Here is a 12502-nt window from a genome sequence, read left to right as displayed (position 1 = left end):
CAGAGGTTGTCGCTGCTCCGGCTGGGAAGGGGCTCGCGCGAGGCGGACGGCAGAGCGGGAGGGGGCCGAGCCCCCGGCGGGGGGTCCGAGCTCCCCCTGCTCGCGGGGCACCGTCCTCCCCGCGCGAGCAGCCGGCGGTGCGAGCCGGGGTGCCCCGCGTCCGAGGGAAACTGCGGTCACGTCGGGACCGAGGGGCCCGTTCAGCGCCTTTGGGTTTTCAAGGGATGTTGCCACAGCTGGAAAATCCAAAGTTCAGGAGGGTGGTCCCAGCAGAGCGGCACTTTGCGGCAAACGAGCACGAACTCGCCGTCGCAGTCCGGGATGCCGTAGACGAGCCCCGTTTTGTGGGCTGCCCGCGCGGAGGCGAGAGCGTTGCCCAGAGATCTGGTTGTCCGGTGAGACAGTGCGAGAAGACCCGACCCCAGCTTGCAAAAGCTGATGGGGCAACAGGGTTGCAGGAGCAGCACCCGTGGCAAGCAAATCGTGGTGGCGATATTGCGTTAACCCGCGGTAGGGCAAGCTGAAATCCCAGCCCAGCCTTTGGGGGCAATAGCAGGTGTTTTGGGGCCTAGTGTGCCACTCTCTTACACTGGTCTTGCTGTGGCGTGAGAAGAGGTGGAAGAAGTTAAGTGAAAGGAGTTTTAGTGCTCCATGAGCCAGAGGAGAAAAAGGGAAACACTTTTTGTCAGATTACAAATGAAGAATAAATGTATTCCTTTTGTTCTGAAGATGTACCAAAAAAAATTATTTTTACAAAACCTAAATTTTTCCAGGCTGATTATCAAGACAGTCCCTTTGGAAGAAGAATAATGTATGGGGCTTGGGACTTTGACATTATTTAAGYTGATTAACGATCTGCTATTTGAAAAATGAGGTGTTACCAGTCCAGAGCATTTAATAAGCATGAATCAGAACTCAAAAGACATAATACTGACTTAAAAGTCATGATATTCTAGAAGTAATATGTTCTGGGCTGTTCTTATTTGCTCTCTGGCCACTGGATTCTCGTTTGTGGTTTTCATCATTTTCTCCTTGACCATAAGGACTCCAGCCATATCCTCTAAATGCAGGCTGATTCCCAGACATATGGTTAAAAAGAGAGAAAGAAAGAAAGAAATCTCCCCCACACAAAAATACCAAAAGCAAAAACAAATACTGACATGCCAGATATATGGAAAATTGAGATCTGATCATGGGATCTGATCCCGTGACAAATGTTACTTGTCCAGGAAAGGGATGGCAGTTTATCACCGAAATTGCTAAAAGGAAAAGCAGGAGCTGAAAACACAATGTGGAACCAAAGGGGAAAAAAAAGAATTGAAAACTTGCCAGGAAAACAATGGGCTCAAATATTCCGTTGGTTTTACTATGCACTGATAATAGCAAGCTGCAAAGAGTGTGACATACGTGTGCACACCCTGCTATCCTGCCTGCTGATGTGTTTATGTCTGCTTCGTCCTATCAGCCCAACCACACTGATTTATTGCTGAAAACAACTGTCAGCAGCGGTTCCCTCTGAACTAGTATGAAAACATTTCAAGTGGTAGTGTTGATGGAAAAAACTCTGGTCCATCCTGTGTTGTTGGTACTAATTCAGGGGACCCCTTGCCGGTTACCACGTGATCATTTTCCAGTGGAGGTGAGGGACCTGGGAAGCTGAAAAACACAGATGAAAAATATATCAGATACCAGAAATTACTACCACAAAATGACCATGTTAGCTATGTAAATAATGGTCCATAGAAGGTTCTTTTGGCACTGCTTTGTCCCAGAATAGTTGACTCTTGATAGCCAAGGTTTGAATATGGGTTTTTATAAGGGCTGAGTCTTTTGGGAAGCTGCAAATATTAAAAGACCTGTGTAAATGACACTGTCCCCCCAAGAGAAATAAATCACTTTACATGACGACATTCAAACCATGGCTGGAACTTCAAAACACGGTGTGCTCTTAGGTRGGCGGGTGGCTGGGGGCGGCCGATCCCCTGCTTGGTGCAGGAGGGGGAGCTGGCGTGGAAGCACCTATCTAGGCCATCATGTGGCACAYGGATATTTCTGTGCTGTGCACAGAATGACTTTGCACTTGTGGGSACTGAACCATGAACTTGGACATTTTCAGTGGATACAGTAGTGTTCTGCAAGATTATTTTGCTGAAGTTGCTTGTATGAGGTTTACTCATACGGCCATGGACATCAAGAGAGGATGATTGCCTTTAAAACAGAACCCCCCGCGCGTCCGTGTATCTGTTATTTCATTGTGCAAGAACGAATGCTTTGAAGGAGAAATCCGCATGACTTTCAGCTGGCAACTCAGAATAACCAAATCTATCTATGAAAGAAAAGTATACTTTCTTCAGCAGATAATGTCTATTAACTTATTTCTAAGGAATTTGGCAGGGACTCACTGTCCCTTGAGTCAGATTAGTACTGCTCCACTTTCCCCACCTCCCCAAGCACCTTCTGTACTTCCTGTTTATGCATGCTTCCCTCTAATGAAATTATGTCTGTAATGTTTATACATAATTTATACACGAATATTAAGAGTTTCAGATCAATGGACTGAGCCAAGGATAACGGAGGTTTTATTACTGAGATGACCTTTGCGGGTAGAGGCAGCATCTCTTACTAGACTGCCTACCCAAGCTACAGAAAGCAAGCAAGCTTTCCAGTATGTATGCACCCCAAAATATGCCTGTTTTTCCAACTAACCTAGTTGGTCTAATAAAAAGTATTCCTCCTACTTGCAGACCTTGCCTTACTTTTGTGCTAGACTATATTGACTGCAACAGCTCTACCATCTGTACTGATTCTTCATTAGGCAGAGGCAAAGAGTCTCTTAGCATTAGCACAAAAGAGAAGTAGTCATAATTTATACACGAACAGCTCTTCCTTGTGCGGAGCCTGTTGTGGAATGCACTGAAACTTGCCCTAAAATGTCCTTTGCAATCCCATCGGGTTGCTTGGCAAAACAACTCCTTTTCAGTCGCAATCTGAGTCCACCGTCTGAAAGAAATATTGCAATTACAGACTGTCCTTTTCACATCTTCCTCRGAGGATTTACAGCCAACTTTAATCTATGCAAAGTAATGAAAACCCAGTGCTGTTTCAGGGCGTTCCTCCTTCTGAGCCGTGGGGTCACTGGTAACTGATGGCAGCTGGTGGCATCTAAACATGCAAGGTCACACTAACCCATGGAAGGTCCTTGGCTTCTGTAGCAGCTTTCTGAAATTGCCAGCATTAAAATAAGGTGGTTTTGCATGCCGCGTGCACAAGAGATGCTATTGTATTAGTGCCCTTGAGAGCTTTTCTCTGGTCTGATGTTGTGGGGGAGGGTCTGAAAAGATAAGGCTCTTATAGTCTGTGGACATAAATATATATATATATATTTACTGCTGACAGAAAAAGAAAAGATGATTGTGTCTTTTTGGACAACAAAGAAGCTTCTTTTTCTGAAGCATTAGAATGCTTTTCAGATTCTCAACTGATACATTTTTGTTTTAAAGCATTAGAGGCTCATGACTTGTTTGCAAGATGTGAATCCACGTGCAGGATAAATGCTCTTCTCCCCTCCCTGCTTTCTCCAAAAAATTCCTTCCAAAGCCGCAGGGTCTTTGCTTTGAGGAGGCCCAAAATTATTACTGGCTTTATTAGCATCCTTCAAATGTTCTTCTCTTTTCCATAAGAAAATATTTTCTCTCATAATAGCTGCAGCTATTGGGGATGGGTTTTCTGCTGTACTGGCCAGGAGCTCTAGTTTGCTCTCTGCTTTAACTAAACAGTTTTATTTTTTCTCTCACCAACTTTTTTTCCTCTTTCAACCTTAACTTTTTGACACTGCCTCAAGATATCTTTTAACGCGGTTGGTGGAAATCTGTAACGCTGCCACAGTCCTGTTATTGTTTTGCTCTGATTCTCTGATAGCCGCAAGGATGGAGTCCTGCACAGCTTGTCCCCGAGGGAAGTAAATATTGACAGATTAATTCCTCTCAGATGTACGACCCATAAAGGAGTATTGTTTTAGGACCTGCCCCTGCGAGGTGATTAACACCATCAACTCCTGTTGCCCTCGGTGCGTGTTGGGGCTTTGCGGGATGGAGGCAGGACCCTTMGCGAGGGGAGCTGGCGTGGACTCGCGCAGCACGGAGAATGCAAGCGCTTCGGGTAACCGCGAGCGTGCGCGGCACGCTGCAGGTGCCGTGGTCTCGAGCCTGGCAGCCTGCAAAGGCAGTTTTGAGGCCGTCACTGTTGGTTTACCCATCCTCTTAATGGTGTCGCTCTGACTGAATTTGAACCGTCTTTATCATCCCAGGATGATCTGCTGGGTCTCAGGAGATCCCAGAAGATCTGCTTTGTGTGTTGCCCGCTTTGCAGTCCTCACACCGCTGGCTGCAGCCTTCCTGCCCTCTTATGGAAAAATCCTAAGGAATTTCCTACAAAATTTGAAATCCTCCGTAAAGGATTGCCAGTAGACCTCAGGTAGAATACTGTTTTCCCTTCAGAAAACAGTTTTTCTCCATCACTTGCTATAGAGAAAACTTTCCATACGATAGTGGAATCTTTTTTCCAGAGGTATGTGACATTTCCTTCTCCATTTAAAAAAAGAAAAGAGAAATCTATTCTGCTTTTTCACTACTTTTTATCCCTGCTCATTTTCAGCTTGTATTTTATGAAGCCTGCTCTGTCTTGTGCTGCGTTATTTCCTAAATGTTTATATGACCATTGAGCTGGAACAACTGGAGCGATGTGAATTGACACGGGCTGAGGACATCTGTGGGTTACTGCAGAGATGGTGATTTGTACCAGTCGGTTCTGGGACCCACATTTAACTGCCTCACCAATGCACACGGCTTCTGTGTTCCTGCTTCTGATTTAAGTTATTTCTAATTCTGCAGCTCTCCAGAGCATTGATTTCAGGGATGACTTTCATTCTCCACCCTTAAAAATACTTCTAGGGGAAAAAAAAAAACTTTTCCMTTATGATATGTCAGGTTGTGTCAAGCAGCAGTTGTTTTTTTTCTTCTTGTTTGTTAGTGTTTGAGAGAGATTACTGTTCGCTCTCGATCTTTCTCTCCGGTTCAGGCCTCTCTGAAAGCTTGCATGCTCCCTCCCGCACCGAGCTGCTTGGATCGAGCGCTGGTGCTCCTGCTCCTGCTCCTGCTCCCGCCGTGGGACTGGAAGAGGATAGGGAAGGCCTTCCTCTCCATCCTCCACAGGGAAAACAAGCTGCAGGAGGCTAAACCTGAACTTAGCGGAGTAATAGTGCAGGTCGCTGCCTCCTCCTGTGTCTGCGAAACGTTCCTTTTCCCAGGCAGCAAGAAGTGCTTGAAAACTTTGACTCGTTTCGCGTGTCTGGGACGTATCCTCCTGCAGCCGGCGCTGCCGTCCGTTGCCCGTCCTTCCGCGTCTCGGCAGCCTGGCTCCGGATGAGTCGACGGGCATTTCCCGACTTGGGGAGCAGAAACTCGGGAAGCTGAGCGGGGTCTCCCCACCCCAGGGGGATGTGGGGAGGACGGCGTCCCCGGCCGAAGCGTTACTGGACGTGCGAGGTCGTGGCAGTGCGGTCGTTTCTCCGGGCGCGCGGGGAGCGTCGGTCCGGGCGACTTCTCCGCCCGGCGAACGCTGCGGTTCACTGGCCCGTCCTGGGCCACCGCCAGCGTCCTGCCCCGCGGCGCGGGGCTCCGCGCTGGTTACCCTGCCTTTCCCTGTCTCCCCAGCAATGTGCGGCGTCGTGGCGACCATCTGGTTCCCCGTGTGCGCCCACCGTGAGACCACCATCATGAGCTTCGGCTACTCGCTCTACACGGGCTGGATCGGCTCTGCCCTCTGCCTCTTCGGTGGCTGCGTCATCGTTTGCTGCTCAGGAGACGCCCAGACATTTGGTGAAAACCGTTTCTACTACGCCTCGGGCTCCAGCTCTCCCACCCACGCCAAGAGCGCCCACGTGTAAGCGTCCTGGAGACTCCCCGCGGCTGCGGTCGGACGCTTTGGCTGGTGGGTTTGCTTGCGATGACACGCACGGCTGTCAAGCTCCCAGGGGAAGATTTAGAAAAGCAGCACAAATGTCTGGTAGTTTAAAGCATTATTGTCCCCATCTGTTGTCCCCTTTTCTAGAAGGAAACCTCTTGCAAACCCAACCTGTYGGTACTTGCTATTCCATCCTGACCAGCTCCCTGTAGTTGGGGCGGCTTGCGTGCCGGGGGTGGCCAGGTGGGTCTTTAGGGGGGTTGTTTTCTAGCTCACCCGATTACAGGAGAGTTTAAAGCAATGAAACAGAAACGAGAGAGACACTTTCCCACTGTTAAAAGGGCTCTGGCAGCTTCTCCGATCGTGTAACTATTTGCTTTCCCGTGTCCAAGGTCACTGCTTTGGCAAGGTTTGGGTGAGAGGGTAGGGAGGAAGACTGTACTCTCCAACCAGGCAAATGTTTCTCTTTTGGAAGAGTAGGGGATTTGTTTTCCTTTCTCTGTAAATACTTTTGTATGAATTTATTCATTTTAGTAACAGTGTCTCCCCCACCCCTAAATTCATCAGTATGAAGGAAGCAGAACCCAAAGGTCCTAATTAGAAGGTAAATAACAGTGCCTTTGTATATATTTTTAAAAGACTTAGGGGGCTCTAATCCCCGCTGTTTTCTCTTTTTTCTTTGTACAGTTCAGTTACTAAAAATGTTATTTTTACATTTTTTAAAACTTTCTTTCCTTTCTTTCCATTAATTTGTGTTCTRTCTTGCATCATTAAAGTAGCACATTTTTAACATGAAGTATAATGTACCTGTTAAAAAACAATTCTGGTGAATACTGATGATGCCTTTGTACTTTAAATGAAATACTGTACAATAAATAACAGAGTATGTGCAAGCACTGCCTTTCTTCCRCCTTCCTGTGTGTAAGGACCTCTGTCCTTACCAGAGGCCGTAGCAGTGTAATTTCGCCGGGCGCCGGCGCTCGGGGCCGCGCGGCTGCGGGCGGCCACGTTCCCGTCCCGAGCTGCCCGTGGGTCGCTCCCCGCGTTGACCGCGGCCGTAGCGGCCGCTCCAAGCGCTCTTGAGCGCGGCTGTGTCGGCTGGGCTTCGTTTCGCGGGGGACGCGGCGGCCGGGCGCGCGGCCCCTCCGCGGGAGGCTCGTGCTTGCCGCGGCGGGCGCAGTAAGTAAGTAAGCCCGGAGCAAGCCAGGGGGGAAAAGCACAGRAATAGCAGTACGGGGCTCTCCTGACCCCTCCAAGAGTTTCTTGGGCAACGGGCTTTATCTAAAAATGACTTCGCGGGGGACCTGGGCGAGTCCGGGGGCTGCCGGCCGTCCCGGGGCTCTGCTCTCCCTGGCCTCGCTGGCCAGCAGGTACCGAGGACCGAGCCCGCATCCGACCCGTAGAAGGCTCTGGGCAAGCTGAGGAAGGRCGAAAGTTTATTTTGGGGGAGAGGGGAGAAAGCAAAGCAAAGCAAAACCAGGGCAGCTGCGGTGAAAATGTAAACGTGTGGGAGGAGAAAGYGGCTGAGCGTCGGCAGGATATTAGTGCTGGCAGGGCAGCAGGGAGGTTTTTGGAGGAAGMGCAAAGAACATTAAACTTTTCTAGTTTTTCAAGGATCGAAGCTCAAATACCTGTTTTTCACCCTTCCAAAACTCCCTGCTCCCGCACGGGCTCCTCCAGATCCTASACACCCCGGGTGGGTTGGCAGGGGTCCCGCTGGCCCCTGAAGGCTTTTCACACTTGTTTGCTGACCCAAAGCCTCAAAAAGCAGTCAAATATAACGCTTTTGAACGCAAAAGCTGCTCCAGGCTGTGTCTAGCGAGGTGGCACCCCGGACAGACCAAACCCGGTGGCTACGGCCCCGTCCCCGGCGAGAACGGGCACCCCGGGAGCAGCCCGGTGCGGGGCCAGGACCGTGGCRAGGTGACGCCGGGTGGGCGCTGGCCCGCAGGGGCTGTGAACYGTAATAGTCAACCTGCGCTCGTTTTCTCTTTTTTTTTCTTTTTTATTGTGTAAACGGATAACCATTTTTTTTTCACAACAGTGCAAGTCAATACCAAAATCAGCCCATTTAAATGGATCTTCTACAAAGGAAATTTTGAAGCACTTAAGGCAAGATTTGTCATCTTTAACTTCAGTTTAGCACTGAAAAATTATCAGATCTTCAGGTGCTGATCAGCTTAACAAAATTTAAATGGGAAATTCCTTTTTCTTTCTTTTTGTTTTGGTTTAGTCTTTCATTTAAAAGATTTACATTACTATGGAAATTGATACTGAGACACATTTGTCTCTGGCTTCCTTTAAAAATCCATTGTTTTTTAAATGTAAAGGCACACAATAAAGCTTTATGCATTTATTAAAATATACACATTTTGGTAAATTTAGATCTTTTTTCTTAGTATCTTGATAATATATATATATTATATGTATAATTGTCGACAACACAATCATTTGAAAATAAAAATCACTCCATAACATATCTGCGTATTTTTTTTCTTTCTTCGTGACACACTACACGATCCCATTGTACAATGCACCAATGGGGTTTTGGAAACCACAANAAAAAAAAAAAAAAAACAGAAAAAAAAACCAAAAAAAGAGAATGTTTGAACAAATACACCAATTCCATACCAGAACTGCAGAGAATTGTTACACCAGAAAATACCATCTGCAAAAAAGCAAGATATACATCAGAAAGAACAAACAAACTGAGAGAAGTTAAGATCATTTACAAGCTGAATTTGCAACAGCCGGTGTMATCCGGAGCACGATTTCCCTTCTGCCGGAGGGTGCTGGGCGCTGGGTCTTGCAGCGGAGCGGTCGCAACCGAGTGGAATAAATCCGTGGAGGGACTAAGAGCTGCTCAAAAAGACTTGAGGTATTTCCGCTCCTTCTACACAGCTCCCGGGCCCTGTGCAGCGGTGGGGTTTGCGGCCAGGCTCTGTACGGGCGGCAGGGTGAGGTRTGTGATGACCACTGAGGTTAGTGGAAAACAGATGATACTTCTCTGCCTACGTTTTCTTAGCGTGTCAGTGCACGAACACCTCCTTTGGGGGCCCCCGGGGTGGATGTTGGGGTCTCGACGCTGGCGCTYGCGCCCGCTGCTGGCTTCCCCGGCCGCGGGGACGGAGGCGTCCGGAGGTGGCCGACGTTTCGAGTATTTTGGCCTTTGCTGCTTTCTCCCGAGCGCACCGAAACCCCAGAGTTTACTCCGAGGGAACGCGTAGGATCTCCAAAACAGGAGTGTGCCAGACCCAGATTTCAGCCTGGCTCTGACCACCCTCCAACGCGGAGGAGCTCCTGGCCGCGTCTGGTGGCGAGGCCTCCCTGCGCCGTGCAGCCCGGTCGGGCGGCTGCTTTCAKCAGCTTTGGGCAGCGGCCACTCGCCACCGCAGCCTGCCAGCCTGGCCGGAGAGATGGGCAAACGCGCCGGGTGCTCCGGGATAGCAGCCGCYGAAGGGCATTGCTCAAGGTGTTGATCTGGTGCAAACATGCCTGCAGATGCCAGGGAGGAAGGAACCAGGCCCTCGTCCAACGATACGGTGTGGTTGGAGCCGACACGATGACAGATGCTGGTCACTGCTCTGTAGCAAGAGATTAAGGCTGGAAAAGGACTAACAGGCTGCGGTTCARCAGGGTACTCGGGCATGTGCTTGGGGGCCGGCAGGTGCCTAAATACCTTGCAGAAGCAGGACTGAGACGACTACCTCAAACACAACATAGTACAACAGCTGGTAGGAAAATTGTGTCGCTCCTTCTCCCTGAAAGCATAAAGCTGGACCCGTGAGGTGCCATCTCTCCTAGGTATTTCTAAGGCATCTACCATGAAAACAGCGAAGCTTAAGTGAGAGGCGACTTTTGCTGGAGGTGCTCGGCCCACGGAAAGGTCTCACGAGTGATTAACTGGGGAGGTATATGCATTGAAAACGCTGCTTTTCAATGGGAGGTGCCCATGATTTCTGCTTGGAGAAGTGCAATAGGAGTGGCTGGTYGGAGCTGACGCCAGACTGGAGTGTGCGAGGTCCCTTCGCAGAGGCGCTGCCCGTGCCAGGCAGGCCCYGTGTGACAGCTGCACCTGGACAGCCTGGCTTTAGGCCCAAAACCCACACGGAAGCCAATCGTACCTTGGCTTGAATGGGATGGCTTGGTCACGGTCGGCCTCTTGTTTGCACCCTAGTTGCCCTGATGAGAGGGTGGATCAGGAGGGCATCCTCTGCACCCTAGCCAGGCTGCTGGACCCCATCCATCCTCATCACTTCCCAAGGGGCTAGCGCAGGCTCTGCTTTTTCATTTGCAGGGCTCGAGCCTTGGTTTGTCTTGAGTACTGAAGTGTTGCCAGTTCTCAGTATTACTCACACATGGTGGAAATCTTGCTTCAGTCACCATTTAATTGCATTGCATGAGCAGTCTCCTGGTTAGATGGCCAAGAGGCTAAAGGGCACACAGCATCATCTTGCTTTTGCTAAGCCCAGCTGTGGGCCTCAGAGGCCAGGGCCTGAGTCTTGCCCTGATCACGCTGGTGTGAATCCAACAGAAATCAGTGACACTACGGAGCGATTCTGGATTTACGCTGATGAGGTCTAGGGGAGGAGTTTTGCCCCGCAGCCAGCAGAAGCCACAGAGATGTTGGGTGTCGCTGTCTGATATGGGGCTTCCTCACTCCTGGTTATTATTTATTCAAAAAGATGTTCCTCCACTGCAGTACTCTAAGCCTACTCCTAACCAGGTCCGTGATGGACTCCTGAAAATTTCCCCGCTGCGTGCCAGCTGCTGATTCAGAGGCGCAGTGGGATGGGAGCCATGGCTGATGTCTATTACGGAGAGAGACAGCGAGTTGGTTCTTCCCAGGCACCGGTGTCGCAGTGAATGCTGTTTGCCCGTTGAAGTTCGGCGAGGACATTAGTGCTTTGTGGTGCTGTGACAGGCACCAACCGATGTCCCGGGTGCTCAGCCAGCGGAGGCGAACCGCTGGACGCTGCAGGRTGGTTGCTCCGGCTCTGGCTGCCAAAGTGCCACGGGCTGGATTGGTGGGGGCTCAGCCAGCCTGCAGGTCCTGACGTGATCCAGCAGGAAAGGGCAGTGGGAAGCCAARGCTCAGCAGTTGGCTGGGGGTCTACACACCAATGTGGTCCAGGGCAGCYGATGGAGCACCTGGGACCCCGAAATTAGGTGTCCAAGCTGCCAGTTGGAGGAGAGCCACCCAGAACTGGCCTATTGTATCCCCCAGGATATTTGCTAGCATTTAGCTAATAATCTTTCATCTCTTGAAGAGAAGGCAAAGTGTTGCTACTGTGTCTGATGTTGTGGCTGTCTCACAGGGAACTTGTGTGCACACTGAGCTCTCCTGGATGGAGGGGAACAGGAGGGGACTGTTGTCTGGTTGTACTAGAAGATTTAACTATTGGAACCATCTCCCTCCTAACAATTCCTGYGCTGTGACCTGTGAACTCTGGTCTCAGGCTGAAATACAGAATTTTATAGAACAAACAGTATTTCAGTATTTTCCACATTGTATCCACCAAGCTATGATCAGAAACAGAGAAAGCTGTTCAAAGTATGAAGCTGAGATAGGAGCAGGGAGGGAGGTTTCAGCAGCTTGGTCCTGTACCATTGCCCCATGCATAGCTCAGCAATGCCAAGATAGGACTGACCTGCATGAACTCACTGTGTTACTGGGTGGGGAGCAGCTTCCAGGGGAGCACAGACGCTTCCCTGGAAGAACTGAAGCCAGGATGACAGCTCAGACATGCCTACCAGAATTAGTGAATTATGAATTAGTCATTCAATACAAGATACAAAATGATGGAAACAGAGTCCAACCTCAAAACTATGGTGCTAACAGAAATGGCGTTTGATGTTTATTGATCATTTACACAAGATGAGTTAAGCCTAGAGAGGGTCATAGCCCTCCGTAYGACTAGAAATGGGCCCAGACTCCAAAGTTTAGATTTGAGATGTTCAGCTGCACTAGGATTTCAAGTTTTGATTGTGACTGTCTAAGAGAAGCAAGACACAGACTGTTTTTTTAGTCTCTGTTCTGGGGACATTTGGATTCAAGGTCTTAGGGACAGAGACCTCAGTAATGTTGGTATTTGCATGGAGTGCCTTTGTACTGGAAAGGGGTATGGAAATGCTGCATGATGGTGCCAAAATCCCTGGATCCATCTCTAATCTACTCCTGAGATTCCCTTAAAGGTATTTTACTGTCTCCATTTGATACCTACCTATCAGTCTATCGTTCTACCTAAGTTATTTTTTCTAGGTGGTCAAAGAAAAAAATATATGTTCTAAGAAAGTGCCAAATATGTAACAGTGACTTCCCAMTAGTATGGTTGTAAGGTGAATATTCCCTGTGGAAAGCTCATCTTATCCCTTCAGTGGTTTAGCTGTTCATGTGACTCCTTTCACCTATCACATGCCCTTCCAGTTTGGCACATCTCTCTTTTAATTCACTTTGTTGGTGCTGCCAGATTGAGGGTTTAGCAGACACTAGAGGATCTGCCAATGAAGCAAAGACCTGGCCCCCTTGGCAACGTGCACC

General features: G+C 49.2%; 1 protein-coding gene across 1 annotated transcript in view; it reads left to right on the top strand.

The window, feature by feature from the left end:
• The window catches only part of CLDN11 (claudin 11), a 10754-nt gene extending 4019 nt beyond the window's left edge, over positions 1-6735 (top strand). The window contains exon 3 of the mRNA XM_085322301.1: positions 5712-6735. Coding sequence (XP_085178427.1) covers positions 5712-5944 — 233 coding nt within the window. The 3' untranslated portion in view covers positions 5945-6735. The remainder of the gene's footprint in view (positions 1-5711) is intronic.
• Positions 6736-12502: the final 5767 nt, after the last annotated feature.

Source organism: Rhea americana, unplaced genomic scaffold (genome assembly GCF_003343005.1).
Source record: "Rhea americana isolate MKP2758 unplaced genomic scaffold, rheAme1 scaffold_76, whole genome shotgun sequence".
Lineage (NCBI taxonomy): Eukaryota > Metazoa > Chordata > Aves > Rheiformes > Rheidae > Rhea > Rhea americana.
The sequence above is the reverse complement of the archived record's forward strand: the minus strand, read 5'-3'. Positions and strand labels throughout refer to the sequence as shown.